Source organism: Macaca mulatta, chromosome 19, assembly GCF_049350105.2.
Source record: "Macaca mulatta isolate MMU2019108-1 chromosome 19, T2T-MMU8v2.0, whole genome shotgun sequence".
Taxonomy (NCBI): Eukaryota; Metazoa; Chordata; class Mammalia; order Primates; family Cercopithecidae; genus Macaca; species Macaca mulatta.
The window spans coordinates 56,597,999-56,621,897 of record NC_133424.1 but is presented as its reverse complement, the minus strand read 5'-3'; the positions used below and the strand labels follow the sequence as shown (position 1 = coordinate 56,621,897).

Sequence of the window (23,899 nt, the reverse complement as noted above, 5' to 3'; positions counted from 1 at the left end):
AGTGGCATCAGTGACACTCACAGGCTAGGAGAGCTCCACAACAGTTCACAAGAAACCATTCCTTAACATTAACTGTGCTAGTACCTGCAAGGAAACATTGACTGGAAGGCTCTCATCTGAATATATCTATCTTTGGATATTTCTATCAGATACTTTTCTTCATGATCCTACGGGAACATTTTATTTGGTTTAAAGGGTCAATACCCTGAGAATGCGAAAAATTGTAATGTTTGGGAGACTATGCCATTCAAAAATCATCTCTGGCATCAGTCATCCAATATTCCCATTCTCTCCAAAAGACAGAACCCCCAAGTTCTAGTTGGATGCATGTCCACATTCCCCAGTAAATATATGAATGATACTGGGAGACAAATTTCTGATTCTTGAAGAATGAAGATGCAACACAGAATAGGGGTAAGGCTAGAAAAAAAAAGTCACTATGATATTAAGAACTGGAGATAAAAGCAGGAACTCATCATTAATTCTTTCTACCTTTCTACTTCTCTTCCTGTCTATATACCTCTTTCCCCTCCTTCATCCCCTAGTGGAAAAAAAAAGGCACATCTATTACAGCTATTACCCAGATCTTGATGTTTAACTACCATCCCCCAATCAGAAGAATCTGAGTTCTCAAAGAAACAGCAAATTCCATGGATGGGGCAGGAAGAATACCAGATGAGCTTGGAACATTGTATTGTGTAGATGTGCTCAAATTTATTTGAAAATACCTGACGGGCAAACAGGACAGAAGGGAAACTTCCTTAGAGTAGAACAACAGTCTAACAAGTGTTGGAGGAATGATGAAGGTTGAATATATCACCCTTTTACACCATCAGAGCAATTACTGATTTAGGCCAGACTTAGAGAATGCTTAAACTAGTGGAGGAAAATTTACGAAAAACAAGTTATTTATAGAGTCAGGAAGTGTCTCCCCACAAGTTGCCTTTGTAATTATTAATTACAAAGAAAAAAATAGTAATTTCGCAGTGGAAAAACCCAGCACGGCCCTCCCCAATCAAGTGTTCCAAGTTAACATAATCCATAAAGGTACAAACATACCGTGTTTCCTGATGTGCTGCACACCACTTAGAGTCCTCAGGGAAAAAAATGTAATTCAAATCCAATTGTAAGGAAACCTCAGGCAAATCCAAATTAAGAGACATTCTACAAAATAATCTCAAGAATATCAAGGTCATTAAAAACAATGAAAGAGGTAGCAATTCAGATTAAAGCAGTCTAAATGCAATGTGTAATCTTTGGACTCTAGAGCAGAAAACCAATAAATATATTATTGGGATAACTAAGATTTAAATAAGGTCTATAGGTTACATAGTGTTATGTATCAATAATAAATTTTCTTTCTGGGTACAGTGGCTCATGCCCATAATCCTAGCATTTTGCAAGGCTGAGGTGGGAGGATCACTTAAGCCCAAGAATTCTACACCAGTTTAGACAACATAGCGAGAGCCCATCTCTACAAAAATCTTTAAAATTAGGTGGGCATGGTGGTCAATGCCTGCAGTCCCAGTTACTTGAAAGGCTGAGTGGAGTGGATCGCTTGACCCCAGGAGTTCAAGGCTGTGGTGAGCTATAATCACCCCCCTGCACTCAGCCTGGACAACAGAATGAGACCCTGTCTCTAAGTAAATAAATCACTGGAATGTTGTATTAAAGCTAAGTAGATATCCTTGTTCTTAGGAAAGCACACAAGTATTTAGTGTAGGGAGAAGGATATAACATATTCATATGGCAAAACTTTATGTATAAATGCATATAACATGTATAAGTATGGGTATAGATATGCTCATACTTATTGAGAGAATAATTCAAACATGTTAACAACTGGTGAATCTGGGTAAAGAGTATATGGGAGCTTTTATATAATTTCTATAATTTTTCTGAAAGTTTTAAATTATTTCAAAATAAGTTTAAAGAAATATAAAAATATACATAAAGTAAAATCTCATTATTTAGAGAGAACTATAAGTAAATACTTATTCATCTATGCGTTTTTACAAAATAGGATCACATAAAAATCTCACGTTTTTTTTTTCAAGTTAATATACTCTGAACATCTTCCAACATCCACAGCTAAAAATTTACCTTTTCCCATTTGATGTCTGCATAGCGTGCTGCTGGATTGGTAAAGCACAAAATACTTTGGCAATCCAACTATTTCTGTTTGCTATTAAAACAATGATGCACTATCCTTTATTTATTTATTTGGGATGCAGTCTCGCTCTGTCACCAGGCTGGAGTGCAATCGTGTGATCTCGGCCCACTGCAACCTCCACCTCCCGGGTTCAAGCGATTCTCCTGCCTCAGCCTCCCAAGTAGCTGGGACTACAGGCACGTGCCACCACGCCTGGCTAATTTTTTTGTATTTTTAGTAGAGATGGGGTTTCACCATATTAGCCAGGATGGTCTTGATCTCCTGACCTCATGATCCACCCGCCTTGGCCTCTCAAAGTGCTGTGATTACAGGCATGAGCCACCATGCCCGGCCATACTATCCTTTAATATACCTCTATGGCAGACATATATTTACTTCTGAAGATCAAAGATTCATCCCTGGGATATATTCCTTAATTTTAAATCTATGTACCATATAAAATAATATTATGAGTCCTTAGTTACAGAAAAATTTTAGTCAGTAATTTTATTCATTATTCATAGCTTTACAGCTTTCATGAAAATAATGATCAGTGTAGGTATAAAATGAAAATTAAAGAAAAGGAATAGTAACTCAAAACTCTCCCTGGCCAAAAAACCAGTTAGCATATGGCAAATATCCTTCCACACATTATCTTCAGGCATATATTCACATTGAAAGGTGATCATTTATATTAACTAGATCTTACCAAGAGAGCCACAAGCCCCATTTTTCCCCTAAATACGAGTTCTATTCCTGTTCATGGTTCTATGTCATCATCTTGATGGATTTGTTAGAAAGATTCCAAACGTGAATAAACCCCCTTCCACTCTCAATACTTTTATAGGGTTTACCACCAGCATGCACTCTCCAAAAACTTGAAAAGGTGCATTCAGACAAAAGTTGGTAACACACTTCTCATTTCTAAAGCTTTTTGCCAGTATGGACTTTCTGATGATATGTAAGACGTGAACGGTGACGGAAGTCCTTATCACATATGTCACATTTGTATGGTTTTTCTCCCGTGTGGACTCTCTGATGGGCTTGAAGACGTGCACTCTGACTGAAGCCTTTACCACACTCTTCACATTTAAAGAGTTTTTCCCTGGTGTGAACACCCAAGTGGACTCGAAGATTTGAGGGGAGACTGAAGGCCTTACCACACTCCTCACATATGTGGGGTTTCTCTCCCGTGTGGACCCTCTGATGATGGCGAAGATTCAAGCTCCTACCAAAGCCTTTCCCACACTCTTCACATTTGTAAGGTTTTTCTCCAGTGTGGCCTCTCTGATGGTATATAAACTGCGAACTGTATCTAAAGCCCTTTCCACACACATCACATTTGTATGGCTTTTCCCCCGTGTGGACTCTCTGATGGGATTGAAGACCAGAGGACTGACTGAAACCCTTACCACAGACACCACATTTGTATGGCTTCTCTCCAGTATGGACTCTCTGATGTACCCGGAAATCGATGGCCTGACTGAAGCTCTTATCACACTGCTCACATTTATAGGGTTTCTCTCCTGAGTGAACTCTTTGATGCGCATGAAGATTTGATCTCCAACTGAAGCCCTTCCCGCATTCCTCACATTTATATGGTTTTTCTCCGGTGTGAATTACTTGGTGTAGTTTAAGATTTGAACTATAACTGAAATCCTTACCACACACATCACATCTGTATGGTTTCTCTCCAGTGTGTACTCTCTGATGGGTTTGAAGCTTTGAGGACTGACTGAAGCCCTTCCCACATGTTTCACATTTGAATCGTTTCTCCCCAGTGTGGACATTTTGATGGACTTGAAGATTTGAAGCCTGACTGAAGCCCTTACCACACTCCTTACATTTATAGGGTTTCTCTCCCGTGTGAACTCTGAAATGAATATGCAGATCTGTATTACGGGTAAAGCCTTTCCCACACGCCTCACACTTGTATGGTTTCTCTCCTGTGTGGACTCTCCGATGGCATATTAATGGTGAATTGTGGCTGAAGCCCTTACCACACACATCACATTTGTAGGGTTTCTCTCCAGTGTGCACTCTCTGATGGATGTGAAAATGTGCAGCCTGAGTGAAGCCCTTACCACACTCCTCACATTTATAGGGTTTCTCACCCCTGTGGACCCTCTGGTGAACACGGAGATTAACACTCCAACCGAAGCCCTTACCACACTCTTCGCATTTGTATGGTTTTTCTTCAGTGTGGACTCTCTGATGGCACTGAAAATTTGAACTTTGACTGAAGCATTTACCACATTCCTCGCATTTATAGGGTTTCTCTCCAGTATGAGTTCTGTAATGAATGATAAGACCCGTGCTGCTACTGAATCCTTTGCCGCAACTGTCGCATCTATAGGACTTTTCTCCTGTATGATTAGATTGGTAAGAATGAAAAGAGCTCTTATTGAAGCAATCACCAGATTCATGACATCTATTGAGTTTCTCTCCTGGGTGAATTCTCTGAAGAGTTTGCAGATGTGAGCTTTGACTGAGGCATTTTTCTCCTGTGTGAACATTCTGATGAAGGGGAAACCCTGGGCTATAACTGAAGCCTCTTCCACACTCACCACATGGATGGGGTTTCTCTCCTAAGGGTAATTTCTGATTGATGCCATCACTAATGATTTTGCCATATTCATTACCTTTGCAGGGTTTCGGTTCTGTGTCAGTTTTAATATGCTCATGAAATGGTGACTTTTTCATGAAGTCTTCATGTATATGCAGGTTATTTTTCACATTAATTTGCTTACCTCTACTCTGAATCTGTGACTCACTCAGATATATATTCCTGCAAGAATGCTGGGTTCTCCAAAATGAAAACTCTTGATTTTCAATATAAATCCCTTTAGGGTTCATTATATTGTTCTCATTTTCAGAAACCTGAATAGAGTCACCTTGTAGTAACTGGGAACTCTTCCCCTGAAGACACCTGGTTAATTCCCTTGCAACCTGTTTCCAGATTTGCCAGCAGGATAGCTCTTGATTTGAAAGGTATTTTAATGCAAATTTTTGGAGCGTCTCCATCTTATTTTGATGCTTGCTGCCTATATATATATAAAAAAAAAAGGCAATATTTAGAGATGAGAGCAGTAAATGCTTTCTTCAGAAATATCAGAATTTCACACTTAGGTCATGGGAGAAAGCCTTGATAAACCAGGGAAAAAGTGACCTTGTCCTTACAGCATCGTGTATTCTTTTGTCATGTTTTTCATACAGGTGTAAACAAAGAATGGGGTCCACAGGCTCCCATTCACTAAGTATAAACATGATCCATTTAGAACCGTAAGTCTAACAATTTAATATGAGAGCTAAAAGCTAAAATCAGGTAGCTGCAAGGCAACAAAAAGACAATCCACATTGCGACCTACAATAACATCAATTAATAGCCTACTCACCTCTTCCTCAGTAGGCTTATGATAAGTGGGATTCTAATAACCAGTTAGGTTAGAAAAGTTCAGACTGTAGGCATAAAATAGTATTTTAGATCCTGTTAGAAACTATTATCCAACAGGAAATTTGGGAAAGCAGTTGGAATAAGATCATTGTTCTAAAATATGGTAGAAATCCAGGTCTCTGGACAAGAAGTGGAAAAGGGAAAGTTAATCTTGTGTAACTAGGAGAGAACTTCGGAGAGGAAAGAAATAGAGCATAATGCAAACTCTCAAAGCCAACACAGAAGACAGAGAGAGGGAGAGGTATGTTCAGCTTGGAAACTTCCTCCCAGAAAGCAGGGAGCCTTGCTTGTTCTCTTGCTCCTGTCAGGTCTCTGCTCACATATTACATGTTACTCTATCCATGATGCCTTCCATAACACATGATCTAAAAATAAATCAACAGTACCACCATAAACTTTTTTTTTTTTAAACAGAGTCTCGCTCTGTCGCCCAGGCTGGAGTGCAGTGGCACAATCTCAGCTCACTGCAACCTCCACCTCCCAGGTTCAAGAGATTCTCTTCCTCGGCCTCCCAGGTAGCAGGGATTACTGCCACATGTAAAGCATGCCACTACCCTCAATTTTTGTATTTTTAGTAGAGATGGTGTTTTGCCATGCTGGCCAGGCTGGTCTCGAACTCCTGACCTCAAGTGATCTGCCCACCTCGGCTTCCCAAAGTGCTGGGATTACAGGCTGAGCCACCACACCTGGCCTGCCATACACCTTCGACTCTTCCCAGTTCGATTACCCTGCTTGACTTTTCCCCACAGTACTTATTATTTGATTTACTATATACTTTCTTTTTTTTTCCTTTGTCTCTTTAGACCCACTAGAATGTAATGGTCATGGAAAAAAACACGCATTTTGTTTTCTTCATTGCTTTATCCCCACTGTAACAAGGGTTTTCAAATTGCTGCAATGCATTAGTGCACCATGAAACCAAGTATATAACTTGTGACCAAAAAAAAAAAAGAAAAACCAGAATAAGAACATGCTTAGTGTATTAAAAGCAATAAAAGTAGTTTGTAAACATACACATAAATATAAACATATTTATGCTTAGTCAAGATGTAAAATTATACTTATGTTGAGGGTCATGGTTAGAAACATATGAAAGACTTTGGCTTAAAATGTTTAGGGGGTGGTTTACCAAGTCCTAATCAAGTAATTTGCCTAAATGAAATGTTACATTCTAATAATACAAACTGAAAAAAAAATATCGACAGGTATCTACACATTTCTGGATATGGCAGGCTGAGTAATGACACGCGACCCCCAAGAGATGTCCACATCCTGAACCCTCAAACTTGTGAATAGTTAATGTACATGGCAAAAAGGAATTTACAAGCCAGGTGGCTCACACCTGTAATCCCAGCACTTTGGGAGGCCGAGGCGGGTGGATCACTTGAGGTCAGGAGTTCGAGACCAGCCTGGACAACATGGTGAAACCCCGTCTCTGCTAAAAAAAAAAAAAAATACAAAAACAATTAGCCTGGCGTGGTAGTGGGCACCTGTAAGCTACTAGGGAAGCTAAGACGTGAGAATCGCTTGATCCCAGGAGGTGGAGGTGGCAGTGAGCCAAGATTGCACCACTGCACTTCAGCCTGGACGACAGAGCAAGACTCTTTGTCTACAAAAATTTTTTTATAAAGCAATTTATAGATATGATTAAATGAAAGCTCTTACGGAGATTATCCTAGAATATCCAATCAGCCCGAAGTAATCACAAGTCCTTACAAAAGGGAAGAGGGAACCCTCCCAGATTTCACCCTATACACCTCACCCTTTTGCTGATTCCAATGTGTATCTTTTTTGCTATAATAAAACTGTAAGTCCAGGCCGGGTGCAGTGACTCACGCCTGTAATCCCAGCAATTTTGGGAGGCCGAGGCGGGCAGATCACAAGGTCAGGAGATTGACACCATTCTGGCTAACATGGTGAAACCCCGTCTCTACTAAAAAACACAAAAAATTAGCCAGGCGTGGTGGCAGGCACCTGTAGTCCCAGTTACCCGGGAGGCTGAGGCAGGAGAATGGCGAGAACCTGGGAGGCGGAGCTGTAGTGAGCCAGGATCGTGCCACTGCACTCCAGCCTGGGTGACAGAGCGAGATTCTATCTCAAAAAAAAAAAAAAAACAAACTGTAAGTCCAGCACCTTCCCGAATTCTGTTAGTCATTCTAACAAATTATCATGGAACTCTCAAATTTGTAGCTACTTGGTCAGAGGTGAGCAAAATTATCTGGGAATCCCTAAACTTAGAGCTGGTATAGAGAGCAGTCTTGTGGAAGACTATGCCCTTACTCTGAAAGTCCAGACTAACTTCAGGTGTTTGGTACCAGAAGTCACCACAACATGTAAAGTGCTTCTCACATTGCTTGTGGTGGAAGCTAAGATTAATACATGTGGATGCAAATTAGACAGGAAAACCAATTCAGAAATTCTGGAATTTTCTTTGCCTAATCAAGACTCACCTCAACTCCACAGGTATGTCAGTGCCTTTGGACTTCTGGAAATGTCCAATTCAAAACTGCTGAAGAACTACTGTATGTAAGTTATATAACTGTTTGGGTATTAGAGGGAAGGGAAAATGGGAAAGTGGGAAGTCAGCTGTATGGATAAGGCAGTTTTCACCAATGAGTAAAGTCAACTTGATACTGATACAAGGAAACTGATGAACTGTAATACCTGCCATATTGCCATTGATAATTTTTGATAGTGTAGTTACACATTCCAACAGCTGTGAATAGCTTTTATCTTCTAAGGTTAGTAGGTTTGAATATTTATATATCCAAAAATGTCTTAGAAATTACGAGTTATGTTAGACATCCACTAGAAGACAGTGTTCCCAAATAATTAATCACACTGCCGTGCTCTCAATCTATGAGTTAACTCTCAGAGTAAAAGGGATGTGATATCTACTTGTCTCCATTCTCTTTAAGTTTTTTGTTAATAATTCTTATAAAAATAAACCCTTTGGCTGGGCATGGTGGTTCATGCCTGTAATCCCAGCACTTTGGGAGCCTGAGACAGGCAGACCACGAGGTCAGGAGTTCGAGATCAGCCTGGCCAACATGGTGAAACCCCATCTCTACTAAAAATACAAAAACAAGCCAGGCGTGGTGGCAAGTGCCTGTAATCCCAGCTACTCAGGAGGCTGAAGTAGGAGAACTGCTTGAACACAGGAGGCAAAGGTTGCAGTGAGCCAAGATCACACCACTGCACTCCAGCCTGGGTGACACAGCCAAACTACATCTCGGGGAGCGGGGGTGAGGAGGCAGGGGAAGCCCTTTAACATGTGTTCCTCTGACTTATGAAGAATGTTTCAGAATATTACTTGTACATGGAGCATGGTTGCAAAATCCTGAAACATGTTGAAGGTATCAAAGAAAAACCTTTGAGATAAGGTGGCAGAAAATGCTACAAGATTTGTTAAAAGAAGGACTTTGTTTAAATTATGCAAAAATGAAAAGTAACAATACCTAGGATAATTCCCAAGGTTAAGTTTGCATATGAAAATGAGACCCAGTAAAGTGAAGCAAATATCTAACATTCCTAAACACATCAAACATGAAGCAGCATGTAGACCTAAAAAGGGAGATGAACCAAAGAGGATGAATTATATCCATCAACTCCTCACAGAATTCAGAGCCTAGTCTATCATGTTAATAGATAAGCTTACTTGTTTTGTTTTTGGGGTGGGGAGAGCATATAAATTTACATCATCCGCGGTGTCTCACGCCAGTAATCCCAGCACTTTGGGAGGCCAAAGTGGGTAGATCAGATCAGACATTCGACACCAGCCTGGCCAACATGGTGAAACCCCATCTCTACTAAAAATACAAAAATTAGTTGGGCGTAGTGGTGGTCATCTGTAATCCCAGCAACTTGGGAGGCTGAGGCAGGAGAATCACTTGAACCCGGGAGGCACCACTGCACTCTAGCCTGGGTGACAGAGCAAGACTCGGTCTCAAAAAAAATAAATAAATAAAATAAAATAAAAAAATTCACATCATCTAGGAATACCTAATTTTTATTTTTAATTTTGTGTGTGTGTGAGACAAGTTCTCACTATGTTGTCCAGGTTGGTTTCAAATTCCTGGGCTCACTTGATCCTCTTGCCTCGGCCTCCTAAGTAGCTGGGACTACAGGTGTATGCTAACATGCCTGGCTAATTTTTTTTATTTTTTTGTAGAGATGGAGTCTCATTGTGTTGCCCAGGTTGGTCTGGAACTCTTCAGCTCAAGTGATCCTCCCACTTCAGCTTCCCATGTAGCCAGGATTACAGGTGTGCACCACCATACCCAGCTTACTTTTAATTTTTAAGTAAGTAGACCTGAGGAATATGCGAATTAAAGAGAAAGCAAAGAGGAGAGAAATGAAAGGTAAGGGGATAGAAAATGGAAAGAAGATGGTATTTCAAATTAAAATGGTAAATTTAAACATACAAGACCTCTCTAATGATACAACATTTGAGCAATGACTTGATTGCAATAAGTAAGGTGCTGGGGAGACTCTCCACCAAGGCAACGAGGAGAGCTAGTTAGAAGCCATGGAACAGAAGGGAACTTGGTAGGTTTAACAAATACTCCAAGGGTGGCCAGCATGGCTGAGATGATCTAAGCAAAGGGAAAGGAATGGGAGATCAAAAAGAAACTTGGTGAAATCTGACCAGGAAGGGTCTTGCAGTTCAGTACAAGGACTTTGAGTGAAATGGGAAGGTTGTGAAGGCTTCTGAGCAGAGGAATGACATAATCTAATGTGTTCTTTAAAGAACCATTCTGGGCCAGGTGTGGCAGCTCACATCTATAATCCCAGCATTTTGGGAGGCTGAGGTGGGAAGAATGCTTGAGTCCAGGAGTTTGAGACCAGCCTGGGCAACACAGCAAGACCTCATCTCTACAAAAAATAAAAAATTAGCCAGGTGTCATGATATACACCTATAGTCCTAACTACTTAGGAGGCTGAGGCAGGAGAACCGCTTGAAATCAGGAGGTTGAGGCTGCAGTGAGCTACAGTCACGCTGCTGCACTCCAGCTTGGGTGACAGGGTGAGACCCTGTCTCAAAAAATAAAGATATTTTAAAAAATAACCACTCTGGCTACCATTTAGAAAATAAACTGTAGGAGCACAAGGGAGGAGGTGGGGAGACCAGCATGGAAGCTGTTGTTATAATCCAGGTGAAAGATGACCACATTCGGACCAGGGAGGTAATGGACATGGTAAGATGCAGACTAACCAGTACCTGAAAGAACAGACACAGGGTTCTCACCAGAATACCTACTTCTTTGGGTTTCTGTTTCCATCATCCAAAGCTTTTCTTCTGCTTCCAGTTGGGATACCATATCTGGTTGGAAGGGAAGATGCCCTATGAAAATGTAGATTTATATGTATTTAAGATGAACACACAACTAAAACACATTTTTGTCTGAACCATATAAGCCTCACAACCTCTAGAGTGATATTTTATTACTTATTTTATTTATTTATTTTTTATTTTGAGACAGAGTCTCACTCCATCGCCCAAGCTAAAGTGCAGTGACACAATCTCGGCTCACGGCAACCTCTGCCTTCAGGGTTCAAGCAATTCTCCTGCCTCAACCTCCTGAGTAGTTGGGATTACAGGCACCTGCCACCATGCCCGGCCAATTTTAGCATTTTTAGTAGAGATAGGGTTTCACCATGTTAGCCAGGCTGGTCTCGAACTCCTGACCTCAAGTGCTCCACCCATCCTGGCCTCCCATATTGCTGCAATTAAAGGCATAAGCCACCATGCCCGACCTCTAGAGTGATTTATTTTAAGATGTTTTTAGATCATGAACTATAATAAGAAATTTAGGTTGTGGCCTAGTTCATATACATATATGTGTGTGTGTGTGTGTGTATATATATATATATCAAGTTATACTTAGCCAATGTCTGTTTTCATCACATTTGCAACACTATATCTCACACCATTCACTGAAAATTGTCACAGTTTTTGATGCAATGTGAGCAGTTCCTGATAAGGAACTCTGATATTTTCTATCCTTATCTGTTTTATTTCACTGAAAAAAAAAAGCCAATATAATGTACTAAGTTAATGTATTGATGGGTTTCATTTGAAAGACAAGGTGTTTGAAAGATAAAGCATAGAAGCTAAATTGTCCATTTACGGTTCATTTAAAACAGGGTTTTGCAACTGTGGCACTACTATTTTGGACTGGTCAATTCTCTCTTGGGAGCACTGTCCTGTGCACTGTAGGAGATTTAGCAGAATTCCTGGCTACTACCCACAAGATGCCAACAGCACCCCTCCATCAGTTGTAACAACCATTTCCAGACATTGCTAAATATCTTCTGGGGGCGAAATCACCTGTGGGTGAGAACCAGCAATTTAAAAGGACAGAATTTTGCCTGAACAGAAAGACCAGAAAAACCTATGCTGTTTTCCCAGAGATTAGAAAACCTTTCGTCTTCAAGAGCAAGGAACCGTTTTAAAAGGTTCAAACCCTTGAACACCTGAGAGCAAAGAGATTCTCAAGGGAGCTGAAATTCAGGGTCAGACAGTGCCTGTCCTCACCCACTGCAACCAGGTTCTTGAAGTTCTCCACCATGACATCTCGGTACAGCTTCCTCTGGGTAAGATCCAGCAGTCGCAGTTCCTCCCTGGAGAAGACTACAGCCACATCCTTGAATGTCACAGCCTCCTACAACATCAAACAGATGTAACCTCAATCTTACAACTAACCTCTACTGGAAGAAGGGTGGCATCAAGAAGGAAAAGAGCACCACAAAAAAATTGTTATAGATTCCAAGAGATCTGTCAATTTTCAGTTGTGACACTTTCCCCTCTCACTATCTCCTACGCCCGTCCCCACAAAGCCTGGACTTTATCAGTGTTTTTTGTTTTTTTTCTTTTTTGAGATGGAATCTCACTCTGTCACCAATGCTGGAGTGCAGTGGTGCGATCTCTGCTCACTGCAACCTCCGCCTCCTGGGTTCAAGAGATTCTCCTGCCTTAGCCTCCCAAGTAGCTGGGATTACAGGCGTCCACCACCATGCCTAGCTAATTTTTGTATTTCTTTAGTAGAGACGAGGTTTCACCATGTTGGCCAGGCTGGTTTCAAACTCCTGACCTCCAATGTTCTGCCCGCCTCGGCCTCCCAAAGTGCTGTGATTACAGGTGTGAGCCACCCCACCTAGCCCTATCATTGTTTTTAATGTTTGCAAAGCTCACAGGCCTTCAGCAACCCCCAGGATGGGTATATAGCTCTCTTGGCCTCCCAAAGTGCTGTGATTACAGGTGTGAGCCACCCCACCTAGCCCTATCATTGTTTTTAATGTTTGCAAAAGCTCACAGGCCTTCAGCAACCCCCAGGACGGGTATATAGCTCTTCCTGTGCTTTCAAGGCACATGTCACATCCACCTACTACAGGATGCACAGCTGCTTAAAGCACTGGCTCTGGAGTCTGGCCAGGTTCAAATTTCAAGGTTTTTCCTTTTACTAGTTATAGGACCTTGGGCAAATTCCTTAATCTCTCACTAACTCAATTTCCTCTTCTTTATCATTGTATCTAAATTATAAGGTGTATGAGCCTGACACAGAAGGATCACTTCAGCCCACGAGTTTCAGGCTGCAGTGAGCCATGATTGTGCCACTGCACTTCAGCCTGTCTCACTTTTTAAAAATAAATACATTTTCAGGCTAGGCGCAGTGGCTCACACCTGTAATGTCAGCACTTTGGGAGGCCAAGGTGGGCAAATCACTTGAGGCCAGGAGTTTGAGACCAGCCGGGCCAAGATGCTGAAACCCCATCTCTACTAAAAATACAAAAACATTAGCCAGGCATGGTGATGTGCATCTGTAATCGCAGCTACTCAGGAGGCTGAGGCAGGAAAATCACTTGAACCTGGGAGGCGGGGGTTGCAATGAGCCAAGATGGCGCCACCGCACTCCAGCATGGATGACAGGGGTGAGACAGTGTCTTAAAATAAATAAATGTTTAAAATTAAAATAAATAGATCATAAAGTGTTTGAAAGGATGAGATGAATGAATATATGTAAAGCACTTAGAAGTGCCTGGCACACCATACATGCTCAATAAATTCAAACAACGAATATCTTTATGATCTCTTTTGTCCCATTTTGTGACTACATACAATAGTATTCCTTGGAACTGATGATTTATCTTTAACCAATCCAAATAATGTACAATTAATTACAGATTTTTACTCTAACCAATACTGCAAAGATCCTTTTACAGAGATCATGGTCAAGAAGAAGGAACTGCAAAGTCACAGAATATTTACTTTAAAAATTTTAGAAGTGTAATGGAAGATTTTCCTCTCCAAAGGTTTTCCCAGTTCACTTTTCATGCAACAGTATAAGCATTCCTGAATCTCTAGACCCTGGCTAAATAGGACTCAGTTCCTTTTTCTAAAAAGGTCATTGACAATGTAAGTAAAACCAATATATAAATAGAAAGCTATTTTATTAACATTTTCACAGATTTATTACTGACCATCTTTTTTTTCATAAATTTCTTTTCTTTATGACACTCCTACTCATTTCTTTTGCTCATATTCCAGTTGGAATTTTCTCTATATTACTAATCTTAACAGGAATTTTAGCTATTAAACCTTTACCTAATGTTTACGTATATGCCACCGGTTTGCTGCCTGATAGCTTTTGCTGTAGGGAAATTTAAAACACTTATATAAAAACTGTGCTTGAGTATCTATGTTCATGGAATGACTAAGAGACAAAACTAGAGAAGAGATAGGCATTGAGATGGAAACTGGATGAGGGGCATTGCTGGGGTCTGTCCTCCAAAAGGTAACATCAGGGTCAGCTGCACTGGTTCACGCCTATAATCCCAGCACTTTGGGAGGCCAAAGTGGGTGGATCACCTGAGGTCAGGAGTTCGAGACCAGCCTGGCCAACGTGGTGAAACCCCGTCTCTAATAAAAACACAAAAATTAGCCAGGCATGGTGGTACATGCCTGTAAGCCCAGCTACTTGGGAGGCTGAGGCAGGAGAATCACTTGAACCTGGGAAACAGAGGTTGCAGTGAGCTGAGAACATGCCGTTGCTCTCCTGCCTGGGTAGCAAGAATGAAACTCTGTCTCAAAAGAATAAAAAGGTAACATCAGGTACTTCTATGATATGCGCTCATGTCTGTGAATGGAAAACTCTTTTGTTCTGTCTACCTTTATATGAAAATAGAATGCCAGATATTCCTAATAGTTGGAAGCTTCAGTGTCCAATGAGTCAGCTACCTGGGAAATTTGGGGCAGCCATAAAATGTTCCCATAACCTGTTTCTTCCTATTTAAACTGCAGATAAATCATCTCCATCCTCACATCTGAAAAATGCAATGACAGATAGAAAGGGCTGGCAAGACATCTAAGTACTACTAGACCCGAAACTTACGTACATGTAGTTACTTTGATGAAATAAATTCATACAAGAAATAAATGAGTGATAAAAACATAAACAGGAAAAAACATATAGCTCTTCTCTGAAAGCATCTAATGAAATTACACCATGTCATTCTTTAGATGTTCTGTTTACAAAACACCTGAGGGAACCAACATGAAACTGAGACATGAACCTCTTCAATGCAGAGTTCCTAAAACTTTAAGGACAAATAATATTGAATTCCATCAGAATTTCTTTTGATGGAATTGTTTTTATGTGTAGGAAAAAAAAGTCACTGGATTTACTTTAAAGTAGTAAAATTCTTAAAATATCTGAAAGGCTAAATAAGGAATAGTTTTTTTTGTTGTTTTTTAAGGGCACTGCAATTCAATGGCATATGATGTAATCACATACAATGCAGGTGATGCAATTAAGTGGAAAATACACACTTGAAAATTTCATCTACCCAAGTATTGCAAAATGTTTATGAAAAAGGAACATGGGAAAATGAAAAAAGCTAGTTCATAAGCAGGATAGTACTGTAGATTATTTTTGATTAAAGCTTCTATTATTTTTTCAAACACTGTTTTGTAAATTAGTAAAGGTGATAAACTGAAACAAACAAAACACATACATGTTAGCATACAACATGCCCTGAAGATCTGTTTTCCACTAACCTTTCCAAGAAAGAGAAAAAATAAATCTCTAATCTTTGAGAAATAAATCACACCTTAAAAGACAGTAAGGAATCCTTTACTTACCTGAAACTTGGTCATTTTCTCCTGCTCCTTCTGGGGAAGGTCATAGTCCTGAGATGGCATAACTGGGGAAGACCAAAGACACCATGAGACACAAGCCTGCTGTTAGCCCAGGTGGACATATAAGGAAATTACAGAAATAGCCCTACTTCAGACAGGTATAGCCACATACAGCTTGGTAAGCAGAACATGGACTGTATTCCAGCTACAAAAAGGCATGATAGTTCAGGGCCATTGGGCAGTGAACAGTCTGCACAAACGCAGCATCCCTGCTACAAGGATATCTGATGGCAGAGACAGGAGGAAACAAGAGGCAGTGTAACAACATGAGCGCTCTCAAGTCAAGTATCTGGGTTTAATTCCTAGAAATGATACTTACCAGCTGTGTAACCTTGGGGATATTAAAAACCCTCTCTGTGCCTCACTTCTGTTATGTATACAATGAGGACATGGTAAGAATCATAAATCGTACCTCCCTCATAGGGTTTTTCCAAGGATTAAATAAGTAGATGGAGAGTTCCAAGAACCAGGAGTCCCTTTCTCTTATAGTTACAAAAAAGCAGATGAGGCCTGGCATGATGGCTCCTGCCTGTAATCCCAGCACTTGAGGAGGCCAAGGAGGGAGGATCACATGAGGTTAGAAGTTTGAGACTAGCCTGGCCAACATGGCAAAACCTCATCTCTACCAAAAATAAAAAATTAGCCAGGCGTGGTGGTGCACGTCTGTAATCCCAGCTACTTGGAAGGCTGAGGCACAAGAATTGCTAGAACCTGGGAGATGGAGGTTATAGTGAGCCAAGATGGCGCCAATGAACTCCAAACTGGACAACAGAGTGAGACTGTCTCAAAAAAAAAAAAAAAAAGCAGATGATACTTTGCATTATACACTTGGCTTGCAAATATTGCTCTCCTATGAAAGTCACCTTTAATTTCTGATAAGCCAAAATCTGACTTAAAATTTCTTTTTATTAATTTGTTGCCCAGCTAGTAATATTTTACTGACACTGATATCAGTTATCTAAAATGTATCATTCTAGGTCAATTTACTTCATTAAGCCTGGAAACAATCATTGGTAAATCTCTTTTATGTGCACAGAGAAAAACACACAGCAAAGGGAAAGATAAAGATACAAATGAAAAATCAAGAAATATGAAAGATAAATTGAGAGGGTTCCATATTTGTCTAACAGGAATGGGAGAAGAGAATGCAGGATGGAGGGAATGACTGAGAGATCTTAATTTCAAGATACAATTGCTGAGAATTTCACACAATTGATAAAAGATACAAGTTCGCATACAGAAATTCCGAACAGTATAAATAAAAATAAACATACTCCTAAACAAATCACAGTAAAACTCAGGAATTCAAAAGACTAAACAAACATAAAGAACTGGAAACAACAATCACCTTAAAGCTCCTAGAAAGAAAATATAGTTGACCTAAAAGAAGTAACAATTGGCTTGACAGAAATAGGGTAACAGAATGGAAATTTAAAACAAATGAATATTACCTCCAAAATAAAGAAAGTGTTAACCTGAATTCTATGTTCAACTAAATGATAATTTACATGAGAAAGAAGCAATATTTTAGCTGAAAAAAAACGAAGAAAAATTTGTAACCATGTGAACTCTAAAAGATGGACTGTAAAAAGCAATGGTAAGAAAACATTTGTGAGTATATTGGTAATATAATCTTTGTTTTAAAAAAGCCAAAGAACTATAATGACAAATTTTGAGGGTGGTTATAATAAAAAGTAGACCTATAAAAACCTAGTCTTCTTAAAAAAAAAAAAAAGGTACATCATTTTCTTTTTCTTTGAGACGGAGTTTTGCTCTTGTCACCCAGGATGGAGTGCAATGGCGCGATCTCAGCTCACTGCAACCTCTGCCTCCCAGGTTCAAGCGATTCTCCCGCCTCAGCCTCCCGAGTAGCTCGGATTACAGGTACACGCCACCACGCCCGGCTAATTTTTGTGTTTTTAGTAGAGACGGGGTTTCACCATGCTGGCCAGGCTGGTCTCAAACTCCTGACTTCATGTGATCCACCTGCCTCAGCCTCCTGAAGTGCTGGGATTACAGGCATGAGCCACTGTGCCTGGCCCCATCTTCTTTTAGATTTTTTTTAGTCTCAATATTCTTCAGAATAAGAACACATGCTGATTAAATTTAGTATTTGCTAAGAGAATATTTTTAAAGTTAGAAGAATGACACAAAACCATATAAACCCCAGACCAGTTGAGCACAAATAAAAGGGATAAGTTGAACAAAAAAACACAAGAAAGGAGAACAAAATATACACAGAGATAGTAAAAGCAAATTATCCCAGACTGCACTAAAAAAAAAAAAAAATTATATAAATATATTCTAAAAGACACTACAAAAACATAATGACAAAAAGTTTGAAAGAAAAAGACCGAAAAAAGATATAATATACTGAGCAAATAGCAAAATAAAGCTTCAGTTTCAGAGGTCATGGTAAAATATGAAAAAAAAACTGACCCCAGCTACTCAGGAGGCTGAGGCAGAAGAATCGCTTGAACCCAGGAGGCGGAGGTTGCAGTGAACCAAGATGGGGCCACTGCACTCCAGCCTGGGCAACAGAGCGAGACTCCATTAAAAAAAAAAAAAAAAACTGACCTGATATCTGGTATATGCTTTAAGACAACCATCTGCAGCCTTTTTGGCACCAGGGACCAGTTTCGTGGAAGACAATTTTTCCATGGATGGGGACAGGGGAGATGGTTTGGGGATGAAATGTTCCACCTCAAATCATGAGGCATTAGTTACATTCTCATAAGGAGCGCACAACCTAGATCCCTTGCATATGCAGTCCCTCCTATGAGAATCTAATGCCCCTGCTAATCTGGCAGGAGGCAGATCTTAGGTGGTACCACTCCAATCACCTCCTTCTGTGCCATCAGGTTCCTAACAGGCCACAGGCTAGTACCAGGTCTGCTGCCCAGGGGTTGGGGACTCCTGCTTTAAGACAATCTAGTTTGTTTTTTTTTTTTTTTTTTTTTTTTAAAGGAGCGGGGGTGGAAGGAGGTGGAGATAGTCTGCAGCAAATGTTGTGTTGGTTACACAAGATTCACTGCACCACTCATTTGACAGTTGAATATGCTTGAAATTTTTCAGCTGGGCGCAGTGGCTCATGCCTATAATCCCAGCACTTTGGGAGGCCGAAGTGGACGGATCACCTGAGGTCAGGAGGTTGAGATTAGCCTGAGTAACATGGTGAAACCCTGTCTCTACCAAAAATACAAGAATTAGTTGGGGATGGTGGCACACACCTGCTATCCCTAAGTTACTCAAGAGGCTGATGCAGGATAATCACTTGAACCTGGGAGGTGGAGGTTGCAGTGAGTTGAGATTGTGCCATTGCACTCCAGCCTGGGCAACAAGAGTGAATCTCCGTATCACAAAAAAAGAAAGAAAGAAAGAAAGAAAAAAAGAAAATTTTCATAATATATTAAGAAAAAAACTACACAGAATACCAAACCTATTTTGAGAAACATCCATAGCAAATACTAAAGAGAAACACTATAAAGTGTCAGCAGTTTTATTATAAGTAATTTTTTCTTTATTCTTATGTTTTCTGAATCACTGTCCAATAGAAATATACTGAGACACATACGTAATTTTAAATTTTCTAGCAGTGACATATAAAAAAGGCAAAACAAAAACAAACAAAAATAGGCAAAGTTAATTTTAACAATATATTTTATTTAAGCCATTGAATCCAAAATATTACCATTTTGACAAATAATACAAAAAATTGTCAGTAAGGCATCTTACACTTTTTGCACAAAGTTTTTGAAATCCAGTGTGTATTTAACACTTATAGCACATCTCAATTTGAACTAGACACATTTCAAGTGCTCCTAGGGCACACATGGCTTACAGCTACTGGATTGGATAGTGCATCCTATAATAAGCATTCATTACTTCTATAACCAGAATATGACATATTTTGACATGGAATGAAATTAAGTGAGATGTTGTAAGATTTTTCTAAAAAATTCAAAATTCATCAGTGCAGTTTTTGAGGTCTTCCACAGTAAAATCTATACCTACATTCCCAAGGCTGATTTCCAACGACTCACCTGTAGCCATATGGATTACTATTTAAGATAACTGAAGATGACTATATCATTAAGATCACAGACACTGAAAAAGGAATAGAAAATAAACAACAAAAACCGAAGAAACAAAAACAAACAAAAAAGATCACACACTCTGAAAAGGAATGCTTGGGTTCAATCCCAAATCCACCTCTTACTATCAGTTGAATAACTTCGGGAAAGTATTTAATAACATAAGCTCTGCCTAATTGCCTCATAACATAATAACTAGACCTACTTCATCAATAGCTATGGTCCACAGACGAAAGGCTTAAAATCAAAGTGGTAAGATGTTATTGGTAATACTCATTTCCAAATAGCTTTCCTACCCACTCTCACATTTATTCAACAAATATTTCATCATTTTTCAGTAGTAACTTACTGAGTGAAGGAAACTTGACTAACTGAAAGGGCAGAAAACGGAGCAACAAAGTGCGTTCAAGAGCAGGTACCTGGGGCTATGCTGGGAGAAGCCAAGAAGTCCCTCCTTCCTCCTCTTTGCGAATTAGGAGCCGGTGAATAAAAGGACGCTGTCAGCACGATGGAGTCTCCATCCCGGATAAATGGCAGTAAATATCCCCACGCATTGGAGCTCGAGGACTCAATCCTTCCTTAAAAAAAAAAAAAAAAAAAAAATCAGTAAAAGTTCGGAAAGAGCTCGGTCTCCTGAAGGATACGTCAAGACATAAAGCCCTGACCTTTCTTCTCTCTTCACTGGAGCTTCCAGTAACAAGGGCGCTTGTGAGGTAATCACTGTATAACCAGCACAAGCCAACCCAGTATCTGGTGCCACCACTGTTCTAAGGTTTCACGCGTATTATCTTGTTTAATTCTAATTACAACCCTACCCAGTAACTACTATCTTTACTGCTATTTTAAAGATGAGGAAATAGGAGCGCGGATCATAGTTAACTCGCTGTTTATTATACCCACAGAAGTAGCGGCGCTGCTCGCCAAGTCCAGGAGGAGAGCAAACTTCCACCCTCGGCCTCTCGGCCTCCGCCGCGGCCGCGACCTCTCCATCCTAAGACTGATGGCTGGGGTGCGCCTATTCCCAAGCGGAGGCTGAAAAGGTTCAAGAGGGGTCGTGGTGGGTGACGGGTTGACTCACCTCCCAGACCCAAAAGATGGTGGCAGCCTCGCTTTCTGGGGCGGAAGTGGCTCTCCCTGCCCAGAGCTCTTGAACTACCCTTCCCAGAAGGCCCGCGCTCCTGAGGCCCAATTGTTTCCGGACAGAGTTCTGGAATACGTTTCCCAGAATTCCCAGGAGCAAGAATCATCCAGCTGTCGCCCTCTTCGCGCTTAAAAAACAAACAAACAAACAAACAAAAAAGGAAGAGAAAGAGCGAGTGAGAGAGGGTTACCGAGAGTGTGACAAAAGAACCTCCAAATTCTCGGAGCTCCCGGACTACAACATCCAGAATCCCCTTTATGGCTTCTTGCTGTTTAGCCAGGCCGAAGCAGTTCTCTGATTTCAGTGGAATTTAGGTTTTTCTTATTAACAAAAAGTAACAGCAAATGTGTGAAGAATTGGAGCCCTAAAATAAAAAAAAGATTATAGGCCGGGCGCGGTGGCTCACGCCTGTAAGCCCAGCACTTTGGGAGGCTGGGGGGCTGGAGGGGGCAGATCACTTGGTCACGAGTTCGAGACCAGCCTGGGCCAATATGATGAAACCCTGTCTCTACTAAAAATATAAAAATTAGCCGGGTGTGGTGGCGCGCGCCTGTAGTCCCAGCTACTTGAGAGGCTGAGGCAGAAGAAACACTTGAACCCGGGAGGTGGAGGTTGCAGTGAGCCAAGATCGTGCCACTGCACTCCAGCCTGGGTGACAGAGTGAGACTCTGTCTCAGAAAAACAAAAAATAAAACAAACGTTTATAAGAAGCAGATCATGTGATCCTGTACTAATAGAATTATACCCACCACGTCCCCAAAAAAGGCAGGGGAAACCCTTTTTCACATTTAACAGGATCAACTAATAGGAAAACTACTCTTTAGTTACAAAAAGAATGAAAGAACAACCAAAAAATGCAAGGAAGGCAGAATATATTGTGGATTTCCACTTTTGTTAATAGCACAGTCATATAATTCAGAATAGCTTGCTTGCTGAAGATAGCTAGACATAGAAAACACAAGCTTTGGCATATTGTATGATCAACTCCTCAAAGCAACTGAGGCCACTGTATTCATTCCTCAAGGAGTTTCTGACTCTGAAAGATGAACAAGTTTATTACTTCAGTGTTTAAACCATGATCTTTATTTGCTTATTAAATGTATGATGGAATTGATGTTTCCAAGAATTGAGGGTTGAAAGAAGAGAGCAATATCTAAAAATATCCACATATCCACTACAGTACGTTTGCAGTTCTCATTTACTAAATATATATTCTTTATTCTGTTATATATAACTATCTCTTATAAAGAACCAAGTATGTGCCAGGAACTAGTCCAAACTATTCAGACTCTGGGACCCTCGCTATATTTTCACAACTTTTTTCTTTTTTCTTTTCTTTTTTCGTGTTGTTGTTGTTGTTAGATGGAGTTTCGCTCTTTTGCCCAGGCTGGAGTGAAGTGGCACAATCTCGGCTCACTGCAATCTCCGCCTCACTCAGGGTTCAAGCGATTCTTCTGCCTCAGCCTCGCGAGTGGCTGGGGTTATAGGCACCCCCCAGCACCACCACCGCGCCCAGCTAATTTTTGTATTTTTAGTAGAGACGGGGTTTTGCCATCTTGGCCAGACTAGTCTCGAATTCCTGACCTCAGGTGATCCACCCACATCAGCCTACCAAAGTGCTAGGATTACAGGCATGAGCCACTGCACTTAGCCCATTTTCACAACTTTTTTAAGACAAATAATGTAATGTCCTCTAGTTTACTCTTTGGGGTCCAGAGGCAGAGAGAGGTTAAGTATATCTCCTAAAATGGAAATTTGATTATTTTCACCTGCATGTCTATCCAGTGCCCTTAAGAGAAGGTTCAAATGCTTTAACAAGTCACACAAACAGGAATTTTCCAGATGCTGTTTCTCTCTTCAAATCCACTTTCCACTCTACATGTCCAGTCATAGTGGATTATTTGTACTCCTACAAAAAGCCTCAAATTCTTTGTATTTGCTGTCCCCTCTGTCATAATCTGCTACTCTTTTCCCTCCTGGGTGACAGTCTTCATCCATAGCTTAAATATTCCCTGCTCTAGGAAGATTTACTGTGAGTTCTTGCCTTGGAAACTAATAAAAGTAGTGTGTAGTAGCCAAGATTACAGACTTAGTATGAAGCTTCCTAGATTAAAATACTAGTGCTTCCATTTCTTCTGTCCCTTTTTTCTTCATTTGTAAAATGGAGACTATAATAGGGTTGATATCAGGTACAAATGAATAAATACACCTAAAACATTGGAAATTCTGCCTGATTCATGACTACCCTATAAAAAGTTAGCAAATGTTAACCTCAGGTGATAAACACAGGACACATAAATTATGGATGGAAGGTTTCTACAAAAATTTGCTTTGATCATTAAAATATTATCAATAACCACATATCAACTTTTGATTACTGTGAAAAAACTAGAAGAATATGCAAGTGCATCCCACCAAAAGTGAGATAAAGGATCACTAATATTGACATTATCTCCTTTTATTTTTTCCTAAATCCATTTTGGGAATTCTTTTTTTTTTTTTTGAGACGGAGTCTCGCTGTGTCTCCCAGGCTGGAGTGCAGTGGCGTGATCTCGGCTCACTGCAAACTCCGCCTCCCGGGTTCACGCCATTCTCCCGCCTCAGCCTCTCAAGTAGCTGGGACTACAGGCGCCCGCCACCACGCCCGGCTAGTTTTTTGTATTTTTAGTAGAGACGGGGTTTCACCATGTTAGCCAGGATAGTCTCGATCTCCTGACCTCGTGATCCACCCGCCTCGGCCTCCCAAAGTGCTGGGATTACAGGCTTGAGCCACCGCGCCCGGCCTCCATTTTGGGAATTCTAAATACAACCTAAATGATCTGCAGGTTTCTGTTTCAAGATACTGGGCAGCTCCACAAAC

At 40.5% G+C, this 23,899-nt stretch overlaps 1 protein-coding gene across 26 annotated transcripts in view; it reads right to left on the bottom strand.

Moving 5' to 3' along the window:
* The window catches only part of ZNF227 (zinc finger protein 227), a 40,976-nt gene extending 19,952 nt beyond the window's left edge, over positions 1-21,024 (bottom strand). For 2 of the 26 annotated variants that reach the window (XR_013410791.1, XR_013410790.1), the window contains exons 1-7: positions 20,977-21,024; positions 20,318-20,476; positions 15,748-15,809; positions 12,145-12,271; positions 10,867-10,950; positions 2,862-5,196; positions 1,060-1,176 (exon numbers count right to left, since the gene is read on the bottom strand). Coding sequence is in view for 23 of the 26 variants with exons in the window: in XM_077983207.1 (XP_077839333.1) it covers positions 3,077-5,196; positions 6,949-7,044; positions 10,867-10,950; positions 12,145-12,271; positions 15,748-15,807 (2,487 nt within the window). In the remaining 3 variants the exon portion in view is untranslated. Of the gene's footprint in view, positions 1-1,059; positions 1,177-2,636; positions 5,197-6,948; positions 7,045-10,866; positions 10,951-12,083; positions 12,272-15,747; positions 15,810-19,034; positions 19,154-20,317; positions 20,477-20,798 lie in introns of those variants that run through there. The other 24 variants (XM_077983207.1, XR_013410792.1, XM_077983212.1 and 21 more) reach the window with 24 other exon arrangements.
* Positions 21,025-23,899: the final 2,875 nt, after the last annotated feature.